This window comes from Colossoma macropomum, unplaced genomic scaffold (assembly GCF_904425465.1).
Source record: "Colossoma macropomum unplaced genomic scaffold, Colossoma_macropomum, whole genome shotgun sequence".
NCBI classification, from domain to species: domain Eukaryota; kingdom Metazoa; phylum Chordata; class Actinopteri; order Characiformes; family Serrasalmidae; genus Colossoma; species Colossoma macropomum.
The window spans coordinates 13,648,605-13,668,697 of NW_023494793.1; the positions used below are offsets into that span (position 1 = coordinate 13,648,605).

Genomic DNA, 20,093 nt, shown 5'->3' on the forward strand with positions numbered 1-20,093 from the left:
ATAATCACTCTATACACAATTTAATGAAAAGGCTAATTTATTGAAGTGGGTGTATAAGGCACACTATATCAATATTTTGTCAAATGTTATACATTTTGCACAATAACACAACATGAAAGGGCTTGATTACAGCAGTAATAGCAGAGCCGGTTTGAGGTTGGCCTGGCCACTTCCTATTTCTCCCATTATTTCAGAAACATACTAATAATAATAAAAATAATAATTACAACAATAATTATAATCTTTATGTAGCACTTTTCATGCCAGCGGCAGCTCAAAGTGGTTCACAGACAGATGATAAATCTTAACAGTAATACAAGAAATTGAGTGCTAATTTAAAATCATATATTTAATGACTGCAAAATGCCAGAGAGCGCCGAGAGCGAGCCCTCAATGAATGGGACTGAGTGGAGATAAACAGGTAAAAATGAACATTTAAAATAGTTTCTAACCACTTGTCTGGGACCTCTATTTAATTCAGAAAAAAGAAAGATTTCACTAAAAGCAAAAACAAAAAAACTAAAATTCCTTATTTCTACAGGTTTTTCTAAAGGTTTTTGGCAGTAAGGTGCTAGCATTACTGCTACTGAGTGCTGTCAGAGCCAGTTTATGAGGAGCCTGGCCACTTCCTATTTCCCCCATTACATCAAAAACAGGACTGCTAAACAGCAGAGGGCGTTCGCGAGGAAGTCCTCAAAGAATGGGAGTAAATGGAGCTCAACGGCTAAAAACGAAAAGTTAAAATAGTTTCTAATCACTCACCCAGAACTTTCCTTTAATTTTAGAAAGTAGAAGGATGTATTTCACTAAAAAAAAAAAAAAAATCTTACCTGTATGTTTCCTTTTTTCTACAGCAAATGGGTTTTGGGCAGCAGGAGGCAGGCATTACTGCTAGAGCGTGATGATTGGTTGGCGAGCGGAGCAGCTCATTGGCTGTTCTTGCTCAGTCATGGACGTACATGAGGCACCGTTTTAAACTCCTATAGCTCGAGTTTAAAAGCTCTTAAAAATATAACAGCAGTGTTAAAATGTTTTATGCTGTTCAGTGTTCAGGAAATGATTGCATTCTTTTACATTAAAAATGTTTAAGCATTTATAAACTATGATTTTGCTCATACGCTCCATATCAACCTATTCATTTTGGACTCGCTCGGGAGCGCCCTCTAGCGTTCGAGAAAACTGGAAGACATTGCAGAGTGGGAATTCTCATCTCTACAAGTTCTCTGGTGCTGATTGGTTAGCACTACTGCTACTGAGTGCTGATTGGTTTGCACTACCGCTACTGCGTTCTGGTTGGTTGGTGAACGGAGCTGTTTATTGGCCGAGTAGTAAAGGTTCGAGCTCACTGACGTCATGAATGTACATGAAGCACCGTCAGTCTTGTAACTGAGTTCAGAAGTGCTCAAAAATAAAACATTGGTGTTAAAATGTTTTACACTGTCCTGGGTTCAGCAAAATGAATTCATTCTACTATATTAAAATGTTTAAGCGTTTATAAATTATGATTTTGCTCAAATGCTCCCCATTAACCCCTTCATTTCGGACTCTCTCTAGAGCGCCCTCTAGTGTTTAGCAAACCCGGAGGACATTAGAGTAGCGGGTCTCATCTCTACAGATCTGCTCAGAGCACCCGGCGTCCTTCATGGGGAAAAACGTCAGTGCGGCAAAACAGAGCGGTTAATACACGTTGCCAAGTAACGGTAAGGCGTCACGCGTCATTTCCTAGCAACAGACAGTAAACAAACGTGCGTAACTACGTGGTGACGTACTTGCAATAACGTGTGACTGCGAACTGCGCCTCCGTTAATAATTCGTTATAATTTTAAGGTAGATCAGCGACATAACGGTCCCGGCGCGACAAAAGCAATGTCCTCTTCGCTTTCCGCATTTAGCGACACCCCCATGGCCACAATAACCACGGAAGTGAAACTTTTGGCAGCGTTCAAGCGAGACTCCCACCACGACAAGGTTTACCTCGCGTGGAAGGGTGAGTCAGAACTGGATGACTCGTGAACGAATTGGTTCGTTTGAATTGGCTCTTTCCGATAAGCAGATTGAATCGATCAACCTCAATCGAACTTCGAATCACTCAGAATGAGGCGCGCTTTGTGCACTTGTGATGGGCAGTTCGATTCAGTTCACCGAACCGATTCTTTTGATCTACTGATTCTGTAGTGAGCTACCGATTCACAAGGGAATCAGAATCGCTTTATTTCGCTAAGTGTGTTACACATACAAGGAGTTTTGGTGAGTGTACACATGTATGACATGTAACATACTGAGCAGACCAGACAGCACACAGGCTATTAACACGAAATGAACCAGGAGAAAGGTGAGATAAAATACAAATAATAGAATATAGAATAAGGCATAATAATAAAAAACAGCCAATGTGAAAAGAGCTCAGAACATACATATGAGATGTGTGGGTATCTGTATGTATGCAGATATGATTGTCTGTACATATGCAGGTATATATATATATATGTTGTGTGTGTGTGTGTGTGTGTGTGTGTAGGTTAAATACCACAGTAGTTTAAATACCACAGACTAGATAGAATAACAGTACATTTTCAAACAATATGAGGAGAACTGAGATCCAGTACGCTACTTGTTGTAACCAAAGTTTTTAATCCAGATTTGAAAACATGCACCAACCTAGGCTTCCTAATATTATCTGGGATGCTATTCTGCAACTTTCTTGTATTCGAAACTTGGATTTCTGCCTTCTGGCGTCTGGCCATGTCTGATTAAAGCAACAGCCCTCAGCTGACCAGATAAAACAGAGCATCTTGTAGTGTAATCTGACACTGGAAGTGGCATTTCTCCGTAGTATTCCTAACAGCCTTTGAGGACGTAGCAGCCTACAAATGCAGCCCACCTAGTGCGCAGCCTAGCTTTTGGAACAACGGTTTTAGGCCATGAAACATTTTTAAACTCAAAACAAATTGCACACAGGCTGTGTTTTAACATATGCGGTGACCTGCTGATAATGAATAACAACATGAGATGCATAATCATCACACTTGCCAACCTTCAGACCTGAAAGACAGATTTTTCCAAACCGAAGCAGGGTCTGGAGGGTCAGAGACATTTGAATTTCAGAAATGTAGATTTCTGCATTCTGGTGACTTTTAATGCATGAAAATTAACAATACAGATTACGCCACGTCTGATCAAAGCAATAGCCCTAAGATGAACAGGTAAAACAGAGCACCATCTAGAGTAATGATTTGACACTGAAAGTGGTTTTACTCTGTAGGTACCTGGCTAGCTTTATGCTACTGAAGCCCTAAAGTTCCATTGTGGAGAAAAAAATTGCAACAACATTCAGTTCCCTTACAAAAGTTTTGCATTCCCTCGCAAACGTTTTGCGCTCCCCTTGCAAAATCCATTGTCTTTGCAAAGGAAGGCAAAATCATTGGGAGAGAATGGAAAATTATTGCAAGAGAACACAAAGCCTTTACCACATCCCCTTAGGGCATCCATATCATGCAGCAGGCTGTGATGATTAAAAAAAAGAAAGAAAATTAATCTGAAATATGGAGAAATACTGGAGAGTTATGTGCCTGGGACTAAATTTAAAATTAGGAAAGCTGGAATATGAACATGATTCACTCATAACACAATACAGGACACAGTACACTGTTACAAATAAAGGTTCTGTGCAGGTACATTTTTCATTCATCAAGGTACAAACAATGTAAATGTTCCCTCAAAGGTACAACAGTGGTTTTAAGGTCCAACTGTGAACCTTAAATAAGTTTCTCCAGATGAAAAGTACAGATTTTTCATAACCGACTGTTTTAAAACAGAACAGTGAAGACGAGACGGGGTGTGTGGAGTCAGTACAGCTTAGAAAATATCATTTCAGTGGATTATGGTACAATTATGTTCCCTGACTAAAGGTACTGAGATGTTCCCCTGAGGGTCCCACCCCAGTGACAGTTTACTACCTTTATTTGTGAGAGTGTAATATAAAAAAAACACAAAATATCAGAGTAATGTTGTGATTAACAATTCATCTGTGCTCTGTCAGCAAAATGGTACAGTACAGATACAGTTTTGTTTTATGAAGATACAGACAGTTTAATTGTACATTCAAATGTACAGCAGTGGTCTTTATGGTCTTTAATCATGTACCTGAAATGAATACACTACATTCACTGTCCCAGGCAAAAGGGCCATATTTGCACCTTTTCACAACCTAATGTTTTATAACAGATTCAACTGTGGATTCAACACAGTGTCTCCCTGTTGCTAAGCAACAGTAGCATCATAGCTGTCAGTCAGCTGAGCTAGCAAGCTGTCATTTTGACATACATGAAAAAACTGAACCACTACTTAACTTGCAAATGTGGTGCTGCTAACAAAAACAAGCTGAAATAAAAATAAGAAGCCTTTTAGGTTTGTTCTGATTTCGATCACCTCTGTTGCACCTTTGCCCTCCCTCAGAGAAGAGTCACAGTGTGATCACGAGTGACATGGAACAGTACATGATCACTTTTTTAATCGTGTGATATCACTTTTTTTTTTACATGTATGTGAAAAATAATGTGAATTGAAAACACACTTGATTATTCAACAGTGAAATTCATGTATTCTTTTTTTCTGTAGTGGTTTGACCTGATTGTTCAGCACAGAAGAAATGATAGGCTGCCTGACCATTTCTAGTTTAACTTTTTGAACTTAGGGAGTCTGGAGTGCATAAAACGCGAGGCACTCAGCGCAAAAACAGCTCGCACAATGCGTCTCTGCCATTGAAAACAATAGAAAAAAACACGAAACCGAGTACAGTGTAAACCCACAAAAGTGGGCATTAAGATGGTGTGTTTTCAAACTCTCTCAAGCTTCTTTTCATTGTCGTCCATAGAGCAACATGCACATTGACTAAAATAGCACTTTTTCAGCACACACGGTGCACTTCACGTGTTTAAAATGAAAAAAAACACCAAAAAAAAGGCCTCATTACAGCTGACCACCCTTCTAGCCCTCTAGCCTGCAACACAAAGACGAACACAATCTGAGCATTAAAAAAAGAGTTTTCTGTTTATTAATACACACCATATTCGTAACATTAAAACCACCTCTGGGTCATTCTACAGAAACATCCATTTTTGTGTCCCAAGCATTTACAGATATATTACACTTAAAAACATGTTAGGGTTACAATTTATTTATATTTTAAAATAAAACAAAAAGTTATTTTAACAACTCCACCTTCTTCAGCATCAATTTAGCAATATTGGTTTTTAAATCAATTATCTAGAATTCCAAGCACCACAGAAGAGCTCGCCCTCACAGTCATGTGTAAAGGGTGAGCCCAATTTTAACTACAATAATCTGTACATGACTGAAATATATTATTTAAACGACATAAAGAAAACAAATGCTGAATAAACATTGTAAAATATATAATGAAAGTTGTTGTCCCCAGGAGTCGTGTCACTGGTGTTACCGCGTAACAAAAAATCTCTTATTTTGAAATAAAAATCACTTGACTTCCTTTTACCTATTTTCTGAAGATCTCTGAAGAAAAGCACATGGTGAGTCACTGTGTCTTTTCAGTTATCAGACATTTTCTCATTTAGCTCATGATTTCATATGAAGCTTTTAGTTGAAGTCACTGGTGTGACCCACTTTATTCTTAGGTAATTGTGAAAAAATAGAAAACAAATGGATTAAATTGCATATTTTAGTGGACATTCCATGACTGACAACATGTGGTTTGATGCTCTGTAGCAGCCATTTTGTGAAATGCATTTTTCATCAAAAATGTACCTTTATGTGTAACACCAATGAGGACAGTGACACCTATGGAGAGATAGAAAAGTGGACGTTTCTGTAGAGTGACCCATCTACACTTTTTGTCCATGTTTTAATTACCACATATGATCACTTTGTAGTTCTACAATTACAGACTGTAGTCCATCTGTTTCTCTGCATACTTTGTTAGCCCCCTTTTACCCTGTTCTTCAGTGGTCACGACCCCCGCACACCACCACATGCATTTATCTTCTTGTCAATCAAATGCATTAACTCACTCTTAGGAAGCACGTCCTGCTTCTTTTTCAAGAACAAGATGTGGCGTCCTTCACGTTTATGAAGGCATGATCTGAACGCCCCCTAAGCAACCATTGTTACTTAGCAATGGATGGTCACTGGAATGATGCGAGTATGGTGAAGTAAACGTGCTGTTATCACGTCTAAGAACATTGGTAGAATGATTCTCAGCCAATCAGACTGTGTAGTTGGAATTACAGTTAGTATTTAGCCTGAATTTCCTTTGTGTTCACTTCTTACTGTATCTAGAGTACGTCGGCGAAGGTGGTCACGCTTCAGTGCTTCCTCTTATCTGGAAAATCAAGCAGCAGATTGGCGCCAACCCAACTCTTCATCCAGAATACCCATCTCCGTTGGGCCTTCAAGAATTCTCCAGGAGAGCTACGGAGCTGGCCTTAGGCAGGGACAGCAGTGCCCTTGTGGAAAACAGGGTGACCCTCTCCATTCTTTCTTCCAATAACCATCTAGTAGGCGTACTCTGTCTCTATGAAATATTACCATGTTTGTTGAAATTGCTTGTTAATCCACAACCTGGCCTGTCGTTGGTGGTGGCCTGGCAGCTGAATACACTGATAACACGGCAGAGATGCGGCACATACGACGTGTAGTTTGTTTACACAGGGGGGACGCCATGTGCCTTTGCCACTGACGTTAAATGTCACTTTGAGGCCTGCGGCTGGACGCAAACATTTACCCTTGTCACCTTCATTTATCTGCAGAAATCGAAGCGTAATGCCGCAGAAGAACGTGTCCTGATGACGCAAAATGCTGGATCGCCAACGATGGGAGATAACGTAGCTGAAAAGGGGTCATTTAACATCCATGTCATGTCATGGATGCTTAACTGTAGGCTCCGCTAGTTATGAGCTTTCATCCTCTCATGCCATGTCGAAGCGCGGCTTACTCCGAAAGCCACGGTGAAATCTCTTTGTTTGAATGCTGTACGGCTTCTGCACGGAGCATTTTACATTCACACCATGATCACTGGAGAGCCAGAAGGCCCTGAAGCTCGCTGCAGGCTAAACATTGTTTTAACACCTGTGTTTTCACTGCTGCCAGTCAGAGACGCTCGGTTAGGCAACCCGCAATTAAATCCCGCTATTCAAGACAGGCCATTTACTGAGTCAATGCCCATTTTTTAAATTTACATTTTTTAAAATGTAAATTTTTCTTTACTCAGGAAGTTCTGTTGAAATCGACCTTTTTCAAAGGCCTGACCAAGAAAGCCGCTCCGCAAAGGCAAACTTAAAGACATTAAACTACACTGAGCGGCAACCTGGGAAAAGACTTAACGAGAAACATCGGCTCAAAGAACAACAAAAATGGTTTCAGTTAATCAGGCTTACTGCATTCAGATGGAGTCATGATCTCATGTCACTTGAAACCATTAGACCACCTGCAACAAATTAGTCTTCAGTCTAAAAAACCTCTAAAGAAATAAGATCTTCTAAATATACAGAGTCCTGGGGATTTCACAGGGAAGAGATTGGAGGATCTTTTCTGAATCACCTTCTCCATTTATACAGAGGTCCCCAAAAGTATTTGGACGTTTGTGCCCTACTTAACAATATGTGAAGTTCATTGTGTTGGGAAGCAAATTGTCAAACCGAGTGGCATTCATTTGAGACGCACCATTCCAAGACTGTCGTTTTCTTTTCGGCAAAGTATTATTTCTGAAAGCAGCTGGTTTGTTTCAGATCACTGAGTGCGTTTACATGCACTTAATAATCCGATAACTGCAAAAAATCAGATCAGATTAATTTAGTCAGTAATCCGATCAACACGTTTACATGCACTTGAGTAATCAGATAATGGGTAAACTCTGGGTCTGCGTGAGTCAGGCAGTAATCAGATTTCTGTTTTTCAACCGGCCAATACATTTTACAGAAGAAGACACGACATAAATGTAATGTAAAACTCAAACTTCATGCCGCAGCTTTTTTTTAAAAAAAAAAACATTGCGCCACTTTATCTGAAAATATGAACATACATCATCTAGAAGATAAGGAATATTCAAATCCTTCATTTCGTTAAGCATGTATTTGGTTTCAGTGTCACTCCAAAAGTGTTTTGCTGTGACTCGCGGCAACGCTGCTTGCTTATTTCCGGTACTGGGGTCTGTTTTGGCACATGAGTAGACTGAAAAATCCGAAAGAAATCAGAGTAAGAGTTTACATGCACTGAGAAATCTGGTTACTGAGCTCAATAACTCTTTTTATCGGATTTCTTAATCGGATTTCTAGACCTTACTCGGATCTAAGAAATCGGAGTATGCTGTTTACATGACCATTTGAATAATCAGAGAACTGCAGAAATCCGATTATGATCAGATTTTTGAGTGCATGTAAACACACTCGCTGTCATTTCTGCAATTTACTTCTGCAGCTTTACATCCAAAATGTCCTAGAAAAACAGCCAGAGACTTTGACGTTTCTACCTCTGTACTTCACAGAGCTCTTAGTGCAGTCTGATTGGAGTTCTTCTCCAGGCTTTTTCCACAAAGGTCAGTTTGATGTTGCACTAAAAGCGTTTTTCTCCGAAACAAATATAATTTTTTCAAACAGTTTAGGAAGTAACCTAAAGTTTGCCAATGGTGTCCAAATATTTTTGGGGGCCACTGTAAGGAATGCTGAAAATATATCTAGGTTGTAAGTGGAAGGTAGATAGAGGCCATAATAATAGGATATAGTATGTAATGGAAGGCCACAGAAACACTGTAACTCATAAAGCACTTGAAAAATATATTTTAGACAACAAATATGTCACTGCTGTCGGAACAAAACCTCGTATCTCCATTTTTGTCTTCATTTGAAAATGCAGTGTGAGGCCCTTTACATTGTGTATATATTTCATGATGAATGGACCAACAGGACTTGGAAAAGGAACAGGAAAAGTCTGGTTCCATTGCCTTACATTAAAAGTAAAGTATGTTTTTTCTTTCTCCCGTAAAGTTACCATTTTGGAGATATGAGGTTTTGTTCCGACAGCAGTGATATATTTTTGTTTCATAGATCTAGTCCACAGGTAACCCTGTGCTACAGACTACATGTTTTTGTAGTAGCCCAGCACAATACACCTCCTGATCATTCAGCTCTCTGTTTGATGAATTCATTAGGAGAGCTTTGCAGGAATACACAAAAACATGTTGTGCAAGAGGAACATGCAGGATCGTACAACGTAGTGTTGTAGGATCTGATATAAGAAGAACTATCCAAGCTACTGAGAGAAAAGAGCAGTGGTACCTCAACCAGTTATAAAAAAGTATTTGAGTATATGCGAATACTAATTTTATTTTTATTAGAGGATTTTTTTTATTTATCTCTGAAAAAAAAGGGCACCTCTGGTCAAATTACATGTTTTTTTTTTCTCAAATACTCAAATATGGTGGTTTTCTGCAAATTTTAGTGCACAATTTCTATTTATTGTACATAAAACATAAGCTGTAAAATGTGCCATGACTTTTGTACAGGCGACAACATGTTAACTTATTTTCACTTAAAGATGAGATGTGGAGTTAAGTTTTGTGGACCAATGAGCAGAAATATACTAGTGAGATTACTCGGGTGAAGCAGAAAATGCTGTTCTGACCCGAATCTGACCAATCAATGTATGAGGCTTTGGAAATATCCAGAGAAAGAATCAAAATGTGGCCTGTCCATCATAGGTGGTGTAAGTCAGCGGGGGATGTGTGGAGATATTGTAATTGACCAGGTTTCTGGTCTTGTTGTTGGTTCTCTCTCTGAAGGTTGTCGGTGTGCAGACGGTGGGCACAGCTGGCGCAGTGCGTCTGGGAGCTGAGTTACTGAAGCACTGCTGCTGCACCAGCTCATCCTGGAATGGTCCTGTTCTTCTCTCCTCTCCGTGTGATGGTGGGTTGTGTGGCACTAGTATGGAACACATGTAAAACTTAAACTTAAATTCAGCAAATAAGCAGTAATTGTGCATTAAGACATGCAGAACTGTGTCTCTGTAGAGGATGTGTTCACTTATTTTCACTTAGAAAATCTACAAAACATGTCATTTAACCAGGAGCGCCCAAACTTTTGCATACATCAGTATAGTAACTGCATAAACTATGCAGCAGCTGATCATTTATTGATGTGTTCATTTTGTTACTTTTTATTTCCCTCATATTGTTAAATAGCTTATTTTTGCAGGCATGAATTTAAAAAGGCTCGTGTGCTTTATGTTTTACAGAAACATTACCGGGCACCTTTGAGGCAGCAGGAATCAGAGACGTCCAGCACTACCGATACTGGGATGGTGAACATCGTGGGGTGTCCATGGAGAAGATGCTGGAGGACTTGGAGAAGGCCCCAGAACAAAGTGTGGTGGTCCTGTATGCAGCGGGACACTATCCTACTGGAGCTGATCTTTCACAGGAGGAATGGAAAGGAGTGATTGACGTCCTGGTGGTACAGTTTCAAAATCACGCTGTCTAATCTACACATAGAGGAAGAAGTTGAACATTAGGGGCTCTCTGCTCAACAGTGCTCTCTGCTGGACAGTTTCAGTTAATCACAACTTTTTAACTTCTAAACTGTAGGCATATTATTTAAATATTAATCTTAAGGCTTATTATCTGGCAACTCTTATGAATTGCTGAGCTGTTCATTAACAATGAACTATGAAAGTAATGTAGTTATGGAGTGAGAAATGAATGTCTTTGACTTGAAGGAGTTTTAAGAGATTGAAATTAGTATTCAAATCCAATTTCACCCACGCAAAATGCAGCATTGCTTCTAATACATAGATAAAAACACTGCACTAGAGTGCTGTGTAAAAGTCAGAGAGCAGCCTCCACTTATTTAATTTCCAGTCAAAACAGCCATTAAGTATGTTATTTCTAAGGAGATTAGATAATCCACTTTCATAAAGAAGGAGAACATTAAATGAAAAACAAGAGTTCAACTTTTGAACTGGTGTTCAAAAATAGATTGAAAGATACTCCTAACAACCGGGTAAGACCTGGAAGACCACCATGAGATAAACAGTGCTTAAAGCCTTCATATTTGAGAAATATTAACAAGACCTGTATTTATAAAGCACTTTTCACACCTGTGGAAGCTCAAAATTCTTTACATACAGGTGATAAAGTTTAAATTCAGTTTGATTTTCTTCTATTATACTTACTGCTCAGTAACAGCACTATAAGTGGGAGAGGAGAAAATTAATAAATAAGAGTTAATAGTATTTACTTAGAGTCAGATGAAGAATGGCAGGTCAAACTAGAAAGATAAAAACAAAAAGAGGAGGTGGAAATTTAAAAAAAGCTAAATTAAGAGATAATAAATAAATCAATCTCCACTTTTACTTCAGATCTGAAAAAATCCACAGGTGTTTCTGTCCATCCTTCCACTGTGAGAAGACGACTCAGCGCTGTGGGTCTGAAAGGATGAGCCGCTGACATGTTTCAAATATGATTAAAAAAAAGAAGAAAATTTGCAAATCAAATAAAAATGATGCTGGTGTTCTCAGAACAATGGACCGACCGGCCCAGACCTCAATGTCACTGAATGTGAAAATGCAAGTTCAAAGACTAAACTTTTGTGGAAAAATGAAAAAAATCAATCTACAGCGATCTTATATTTGTTGAAAATTCTGTGGAATTTTCTGTTAAATATGGTTTTCTTGACACTGAAAAATAATAACTTTGAACTTAATGGCCATTTTGACTGGAAATGACATACATGAAGGGTTATCTCTGACTTTTACACATTGACAACATTTTATCAGATGTGTTTTGAGTCTTCTGGATGCCCTGGCATAATTGAGATTGATAGTGTTAAAATTTTAATAAATTTTTAATTATATTTTCAAACAGGTATGCAACGATTATTCGACTTAGTTTACTAAAACTGACGACCAAATTAGTTGGCAACTAATTTAATAGTCGATTAGTTGGTGACGTCATCACGCATGTTTCTTGGGACTAACTAACGAGGAATGTTTTGACGTTACCGCTTACTGAGATTTAACGGAAGTGTGATGGCAGCCTCAAGAACAAAATCCTCAAAGTGTGGGAGCTAAACTCAGAAAAAGGGTTGTCAGTTGTGCTATTTGTAAAGTCGACCTTAGCATTAGCGACGAAGAGAAACACATCGGCCCACTGGATGAAGAAGATTCATCTCGATAAGCTGGCTGTGTTAGCCAGCTAGTTGGCTAATGTTAGTGTTAAAAGCCCGTCTTACTTCATGTTACCAGCTGTAACATCTACTTTGAGATGCATGTTCTCTTGAATCGTTAATGAGTTTGAATGGAGAAGCAAGTAACTGTTATTCACAACGACATTTTTCACATTTCAAATAATGTTTTTAAACACTGCATTGTTGTCTTAAGGTCAAGACCACCCATGCATTCATATTCCCCGTTAATATCTGTTTGCAGAGCCACAGTTTCACGCCAGTAGATTCAAGCCAGTGGCATTCAGCGCATGCGCCGACACTTGTCGTTTTAGGTGGATTTCCAATAAATGTATGTTGGGAATACGTATATATTTTAAGCTTTAGGCTAAAAAAACTTTGGTTTTAACGCATGTAGAGATTCACAGAGTAAATATTATAGAAACTACAGCTTATGTGGCCTAGGAAAGCTAATGGGTTATGCAGACACATAGCTCAATTAACTTACCCTTAATATGGGGGTTTTATGTGTACACTTACATTAGATGTGCTGGAACAAAACTTTACCTCAAGCAGGCTTACATTGGGCATAATATTAAGCTTTAGGCTAAAACACAAACTTTAGCTTCTGTGGCCTGGATAAGCTAATGGGTTATGTAGACACGCCAAAATCGAACATGAGTAACGTTATAGCTAATGATCTACGGAATAAAATGGGCAACATCGTTCGTATATTGGCAACGATATCCCTTCCTAAATGTTAATATACGTGGCAACACCTGGAATCAGGAAAAAGATTTTGGAGGTTTATTCTCTGTATTCGAAGGAAAGTTCATTAAAACAGTGAATTTCTGAGTAAGTTATTTACCTTTATTGTCTTCATTGTTGGTTAGCAAATGCAAAGAGAACCTCAAGCTAAATTTAAAAGCTGTTAACTATGTAAGACATATTTTGTAACGATTCATAATCTGAATAATCGATTATTCTTTTCAATAATCGATAGATTATTCAACTATCAAACTAGTCGTTTGTTGCAGCCCTATTCCCAAACCTTATTGTACCACCCAAACTGGTGAACTGTAAACTGTTAATTGTAAGCTGTAATGCTCTTTCACTGCTGTCCAGTGTAGACAGGTGTCTACACGGCAGCACTGATGGGCTTTTGCCCTGCACGGGTTGGCACATCTGACTGAGGACATGAAGAGCTTGATAATGAGCTGATGAGATGAATCAGGAGTGTCAGATCCGGGAAAAGAGAAAGCTGCGTGAAACGCCTGCCTCCAGGATTGGAACTGCAATGCCTGCTAGAGAAAGCTATAGGGTCAGGGGCCTTAGGTAGATTCATCATGAATGTTTTATCAGCTGATTTAATCATTGATGTTTCACCCCTTACGCTTCCTCTCTGTCTCTGTCTGTCAGAGGCGTCGGCTCCTGCCATTCTTCCTGCTGCCTGCTCAGGGCTTGTGCAGTGGGGACGTGGAGCTGGATTCATGGGCTTTGAGATATTGTGTGTCTCTGGGGCTGGAGCTGCTGTGTGCTCAGTCTTTCTCCCACGGTTTCGGCCTCTACGGTAAGAGCATTTACATGCAGGAAATATGGCATCACACAGTTGCAAAGTGCTGGTACCAAGCAAGCGGCGTGCTGCATGCATTAAATTCTGGGAGCTCTGAATTTTTCTAGCTGAGAGCATTCACACAGCCTCGACTGTTTGAGATTGGGGGAAAAACAGATGCTCGCAGTAAGCTGGTTTGGCGTCTGTGTGCACATGAAATGCTTTTAAAAAGCTTTTACACTGGAATGAAAGTATTCTTTAGTTTGTGCCTTATTTTAAAAGTGGATATAGCAATCTACCATAAATATTGCTGAAACTAACAAAATCTAACAAAATCTTAATGATTTAACACTCCAGTTTTCCAAGTATATCTATTTTTACCGAAATCCCACACAGTAGCATATCATAGAATTGCCTAAGAAGTCTGCACTCTTGAGAAACTCTAGAAACTCTGACTTTCCAAGTGGAAATTAGTAGGGATTTTTCCCACTTCCAAGTCAAAACGTCCCACTTTAAAGTTTGACAGTATTGGCAAGGTTTTTTTTGTTATAGTAGTAAGTGCATCACACTGTTTCCTCTCACATCCTCAGGAGAAAGAGTGAGCCACCTGCTCTGCGTTCTAAAGGAGAACTCCAACCTGCTGGCTGTCCAGTCGCAGGCAGAGAAGATCGTTCAAACGCTTTGGTCCCGACCACCAGTAGGAGGCGCCAGAGTGGTGACCACAGTGCTTAGCAATCCTGCTCACCTAGTTGAATGGTAAGCCAGTGAGTTCTGTTTGATTAGAAGCATTTTTAAATAATGGAAATCATAATTTTAATAATAGGATTAACTAGACAAAAATGATATTTACATGTGGTGAAAAGTAAGAACAAAATTTATTTGAAATGGGTGTTACTACTATTGCTTTTTCAGCTATACAGTACTATATGTCAATATAATACAGTACTGTGCAAAAGTTTTAGGCACCTGAGAAGATTACTGTTAAAAACATATTAATCTGGGCGATAAGCATTTATTTACTTAGATGGACACAGATATTAGAATAAATACAAACAATATAATTACAGTTAGTAGTGATTTTCAGATTTTATGTATGTCAGTCTGTACTTTTACCCATTTCTAAATCTCTCCTTATGCCTAAAGCCCCCTAAAACTGGCCTAGCGATGCTCCTGCAGCCCGGTATTAGTTGTGGTTGTAATCGAATACGTAGTTTGGCTAATCAGTACTTCATTATGTAAATCATGTGTACTTCTGATTGAATTTAACAAATCTCTGTGACAGCTGGGGATGTCCAGGAGAAATCTGGAACCAAACTTTGTTCTTCAAACTAACTCACAAGATATCAACTATTTTTTAAAAATAAATAATTAGTGTTGAACATGAGCACATTGCCAAGAACGCATTGTTAAGGACGTGACTGAGAAGGCAGAGACAGGCACTGTATCACTGACTACTCTAGCTGATGTTAGCTAGGTCCAGAAACAGTGGAAATATATTTCTCTGACAAACGAACGTGTTGGAACATCATCCACTGAGGAGAAAAGGCCTTGTGAAGTCCTCAGCATCATACAGTGTGACACTTGTTCTTTCAGCTCATTAGCTCATCTGAAGAGGCAGAGTCTGTTACTCATCAAAAACAAAAACCTACCAATTTCTCTCAAAATAATAACAATATTTTCAGTCAAAAGTGTCAAAATTAGTCGGAATGCTTATCCCTATGCGTGACTAAAGAAGCAAACTAATCATGCATTTGCTGATCAGCTACATCTGGGATAAGGTAAAAGATGTGTTGATTACATTTTTCACCGAACTGTTCCTTTAACCCTTGTGTGGTGTTGATATGTTTGTCACTCAGTGGTCTGGTGGAGCCACAGCATTATTGTTTTTTTTTTTATTAATATAGCCATAACTATTTATGTAAACACACCAGATGTTTAAAATATCACAAGTGGCCAGCGTAGGGTTCTCCTTTAGCAGCTGTAGCCTGTCAGCAGCCTGTCCATTTTGTCCTGTTTCACACACCCATATACAAACACATACACACACACAGAAGGCCATGTAGGAGGATAACAGAGTGAAGGACACAGCACCTCCACACTTTTATTCCTCGCAAGTTCACCCAACACCACATGTGTAATATAAATGTGTAGGGGGTGAACAGAGTGAAGGCACTGAAAGACAGGTTATTTTATATGTTCTTCACAGAAAATGAGCAAGGGCCAAGGAATCGGAGGTTGAAATAATAATAAATTGCATCAATTTTTCTTTTGGTTAACATTGAAAATGTGTCCCACAGACACGAAAACCACACAAGGGATAAATTGTCCACTTTCCACACACTCTTACATATTAATTCAAGTAACTACTGAGGGCTAATCCAAATGACTATGGAAATATACGGGTTATATAGCTGCATACATATCTCCAAGCTGATTAAGGCAGCAACCGTTCTTATGTGCAAATGGCTTCATACATTATTGAGTCAGTGATTTCAAATGGTCATTTCAGGCAGGAGGGGTTGAAGGGCACAGTGGAGAGATGCATGCTGATGCGAGAACGTCTCAGAGAAAAGCTGCGCCTGCTTGGAAGCCCAGGCAGCTGGGAACACTTGATAAAGCCAGGAGGACTCTTCTGCTGCATTGGACTTACTGGTAAGAAGTGTATGGCCCAACTGCAAAAGATGCTTAGCGGAGTAGTAAATATGTTTATTTAAGCTTTCGTGAAAATGGTTTTGGCTCCCACTGTTTGGTGGCAACTCTGACAGTCAGGACCAATGAAATGGCTCAGTAGCTTTGAAGAGAAGCCATGGAAGTATGGAATATTTGAGTTTTCTACACAACATTTAGTTCTGACCTTGCAATCTGATTGGTTGAGAAGTGTTCAATCTTGTGTGGTTGTATCTGATAACTGCACACAAATTCACTGTACCTTTATCTTTCCACTGACCACTGGTTGTAAAAACAGTAGTCACTGTCCTCTAAGCTGCTGTTAGCCGTTAACCATACACCATAAAAATAAAGGTGCAGAAGGATTCTCTGGAGTGATGACACAGAAGAACCACTTTTGGTTCCCTAAAGAACCTTTCACTTGAGGTTGTTATATAACCATCTACTGAATCGGGGCTGCACATAGACTTTTTGAGCAGGTTGTTAGGAAATCTGCGGGTGTTTTAGCATAAATTAAAATACATTCTAATTAAATTATGAAATAAAACTATGTAATCATTCTTCTAAAATATTAATAGTGGAACGGTTTGCTGTTTTAACTGTGAAAAAAGCAGAAGCAGCAAAAGCTTTGATCTTGTTCAGAATTTTGTTCAAATATATAGAAATCTGTTTTCTCCACAAAAAGTAAGATTTATTAGCAGTTTGTGCACCATTAACAAAGATGAAACCCATGTATGAACCACACCAGCAGGATTTTGCGTGTGGATGCCGTCACAGATTTCGAAACAGGAAGCGAAATGGTTTTACGTAAAGGTAAGGCTGAATGTTATTTAATATGTGAGTTAATCACATATTGAATCAATCAGAATCTTTAATCAAGTAATGGGAAAAAAGGAATGTATGCTGAATTAGATGATGTTTTTGGGCTGACTAACTTTTTTCAGCTAGCAAATTTCAAAATCCCAAAGCACATCTGGCTTTACATCTAAAATAACAGCTCCAAACTGAACAACCTTTGCACATTTTGTACATCAAGAGACATTTTGTTTACAGACATTTGGATTCATTCTGTAGTGTCCAAATTACCTAATGGACTACAGTTACCATAAACACAAGAAATTAACTTGCAAAGCAATTTGCATGGCTATGGTTGAGGAGATGGCTTGGGCCTTTGGGAAATGTTGTTCATAACAAAGAAAATATTACATTATTGACTATATTTGCTGTAAGCACTAGGATTTGACAACATATTTGAGGGGATATATGTAAACTACATATATAAGACGATGTTTTCCAAACCCCAAATCCCTCTGCCTTGAATAACTGTATGTTTCTCCTGATCTAAAACACCTGATTCATATCAACAGCTAATTGTAAACCCCTTCTTCCTTTTGCGTCACTTGTTCCAAACAACCTTTTTCACATTTTTATTTTTAAGAGTGTAATTCCACTTTTGGTGGAACTACTTTTTTGGAGGGGAAGATGAATTGCAATATTGAAAAAGGTTTCAGTAGAACACTCAAGGCTACGTGTTATCACAAATAACATCAAGGCCGTGATGATCTACAGCGGTCAAATCACAGCTGTGACATTTTTCATGCTTACACACTCGTCTTTTATGTCTTAAATGAACTATGAAACGAGACAGTCTTGATGTCAGAGGAGCCATCATGTGCGCTGACAGAATATGTACTCAACTAAAATTTGCTCTTTACAGAAAGGCCTCGTCCGTGCCTCGAGAAATGCCTCATCCATAATGCCGAACGGAAATGCGGTCTTCCATTTTTTCTCAAAATAACACGCACATGTGTAACGATTGCTTCTCTCTCAGTTGTGAGCTGTTTGTGACATTTAAATCAACTCTTAAAGGTGAGCTTTTATACATGTGCTTATGAGTTATTCCATAGCATTTACTTGGAAAAATATTCTTGGACTATTTTTGTTCCTTTTCAGGGTGATTTATCTGCTTTTTTACTACTGTTAATACATAAAAAAAGGAAATTTGCAAATATTCCAACCCATCTTAATATTTACAAGAAAGCAAGCACATTTTAGCTATTTAATCGGAGAATGTGAAAGAATGTTCTCTTTTCAAGCTGTTAGTGCCCTTTAAAAACCGTATCCATCATGAAAAAAGCCTCTCCGCTTTCGCTCACGTTATCTTAGTGTGTCATAAATGCGGAGTTTGATGCTTTTGAACTCTAAAACCTGAAATGTCACTTGACTTCTGATCTGCATTTTGAATTTCCACTAATGAATGTGTGAAAGCAGTCACGTTGTCTTACAAGCGCATGGAAATTGTGCCCATCTGACATCGGTAACAGAGCATAAAATTAAAAAATAATTGAGCTGAATTAATTTGCTCTCTCTCTCTCTGTGGTTTTGTAATATGCACACTTACAAAAGCAGTGACTTCACATTCCCAAATAGTGAACGTGGACTTCACATCAGTGACTCATCTTGTGGGAAGACGATGATTACAAAATGAGATCACATTAGGTCAATGGATAAATGGACGTTACTCAGCATTTAATTCATTTTGTTCATTAGTTCAACAGGTTGAGTTCCTGCTGAAGCGGAGACACGTTTACGTGTTACCGGGCGGCTGTTTGAATGTGAGTGCCATCAACAGCCGCAATCTCGACTACGTGACCGAATCCATTCATCTGGCACTGACCTCACAACCCTGAACTTGGATGGCGTCACGCAGCGCAGATGGATCTTTCTGCTCAATTTCTGCTGTGCTGCTTAATCATAGAGTCACATACATAGAAGTCAACAGATAAGATAGCGCATCTATATGAAATACATACTCACAGACCACTTTATTAGATCTGACCACTTTATATATGGCCTCATTTGTAAATGATGAAGTCCTGGAACACTACAGTGATGGATCTGGCAGGTCGATGGGCCAGGGAGAGGTCCCAGTAACAAGCATGCTGCCTTACCTTTTGGTGAATTTAGAACGCTGGTGGTTTATGCAACTGGGCCACATAGTGACACCTGCAGAACATAATGGAACTACAAGCTACACTGGCTCAAAACTAAATGGGTTTATTAAGCTGTGTAGGGTTTGTGCCTCTTTTCAGCCACATAAAATCAGTTCATAATACACCAACCCAGGTCAGGTACTCCAGGAGGCATCCACTGCTTGAAACAGGGTGTTTACACATCTGAACAACATTGTTAGTACTCCCTTGAGTTTTTTGGAAGTAAGTTAAAACGTGAAAAAATATACATGCAAGTTGTGTAGAAGTTATGACTGATGTTTTGTACTTTCACCATTTTTTTCATAATTTCTCCATAATTCAGCTGTTGAAATGTAGTCATTCAGAGTGATAAACAGCGCCTGTGTTGTTTTTATCACCATTTCTTTCCTGTGTGCCCAAACAGTAGTGAAAGTACAAGCATGCCTTGGGACAAGATGACATAGCATGCTATTTATAATGAACTTTTCCTCATTTTGCTTTGTTGTATATGTTCAGTTATTAATAATATACATATTTTTTTTTCATACTTCTCTATAGATCATCATATGAAAATATTCAAAATGCTGACCAGGTGCCTGATCCACTAAATCTTGTGCTGATGTTCTGACAGTTTGTCCTACCTATCGAGTGGTCCTACTGAGCATGCGCACATCATTACTATATTGTAGTAACTTCATGTTTCAAACGTTTCATTGT

The 20,093-nt window shown here is 38.8% G+C and overlaps 1 protein-coding gene across 1 annotated transcript; it reads left to right on the forward strand.

The window, feature by feature from the left end:
- The first annotated feature begins 1,816 nt into the window (after positions 1-1,816).
- Positions 1,817-19,094, forward strand: got1l1 (glutamic-oxaloacetic transaminase 1 like 1). Its single transcript, XM_036579715.1, has 8 exons — positions 1,817-1,987; positions 6,313-6,494; positions 9,809-9,932; positions 10,261-10,478; positions 13,605-13,755; positions 14,328-14,493; positions 16,247-16,389; positions 18,955-19,094. The coding sequence occupies exons 1-8, from the start codon at positions 1,867-1,869 to the stop codon at positions 19,092-19,094; spliced, it is 1,245 nt and encodes a 414-aa protein (XP_036435608.1). The 5' UTR covers positions 1,817-1,866.
- Positions 19,095-20,093: the final 999 nt, after the last annotated feature.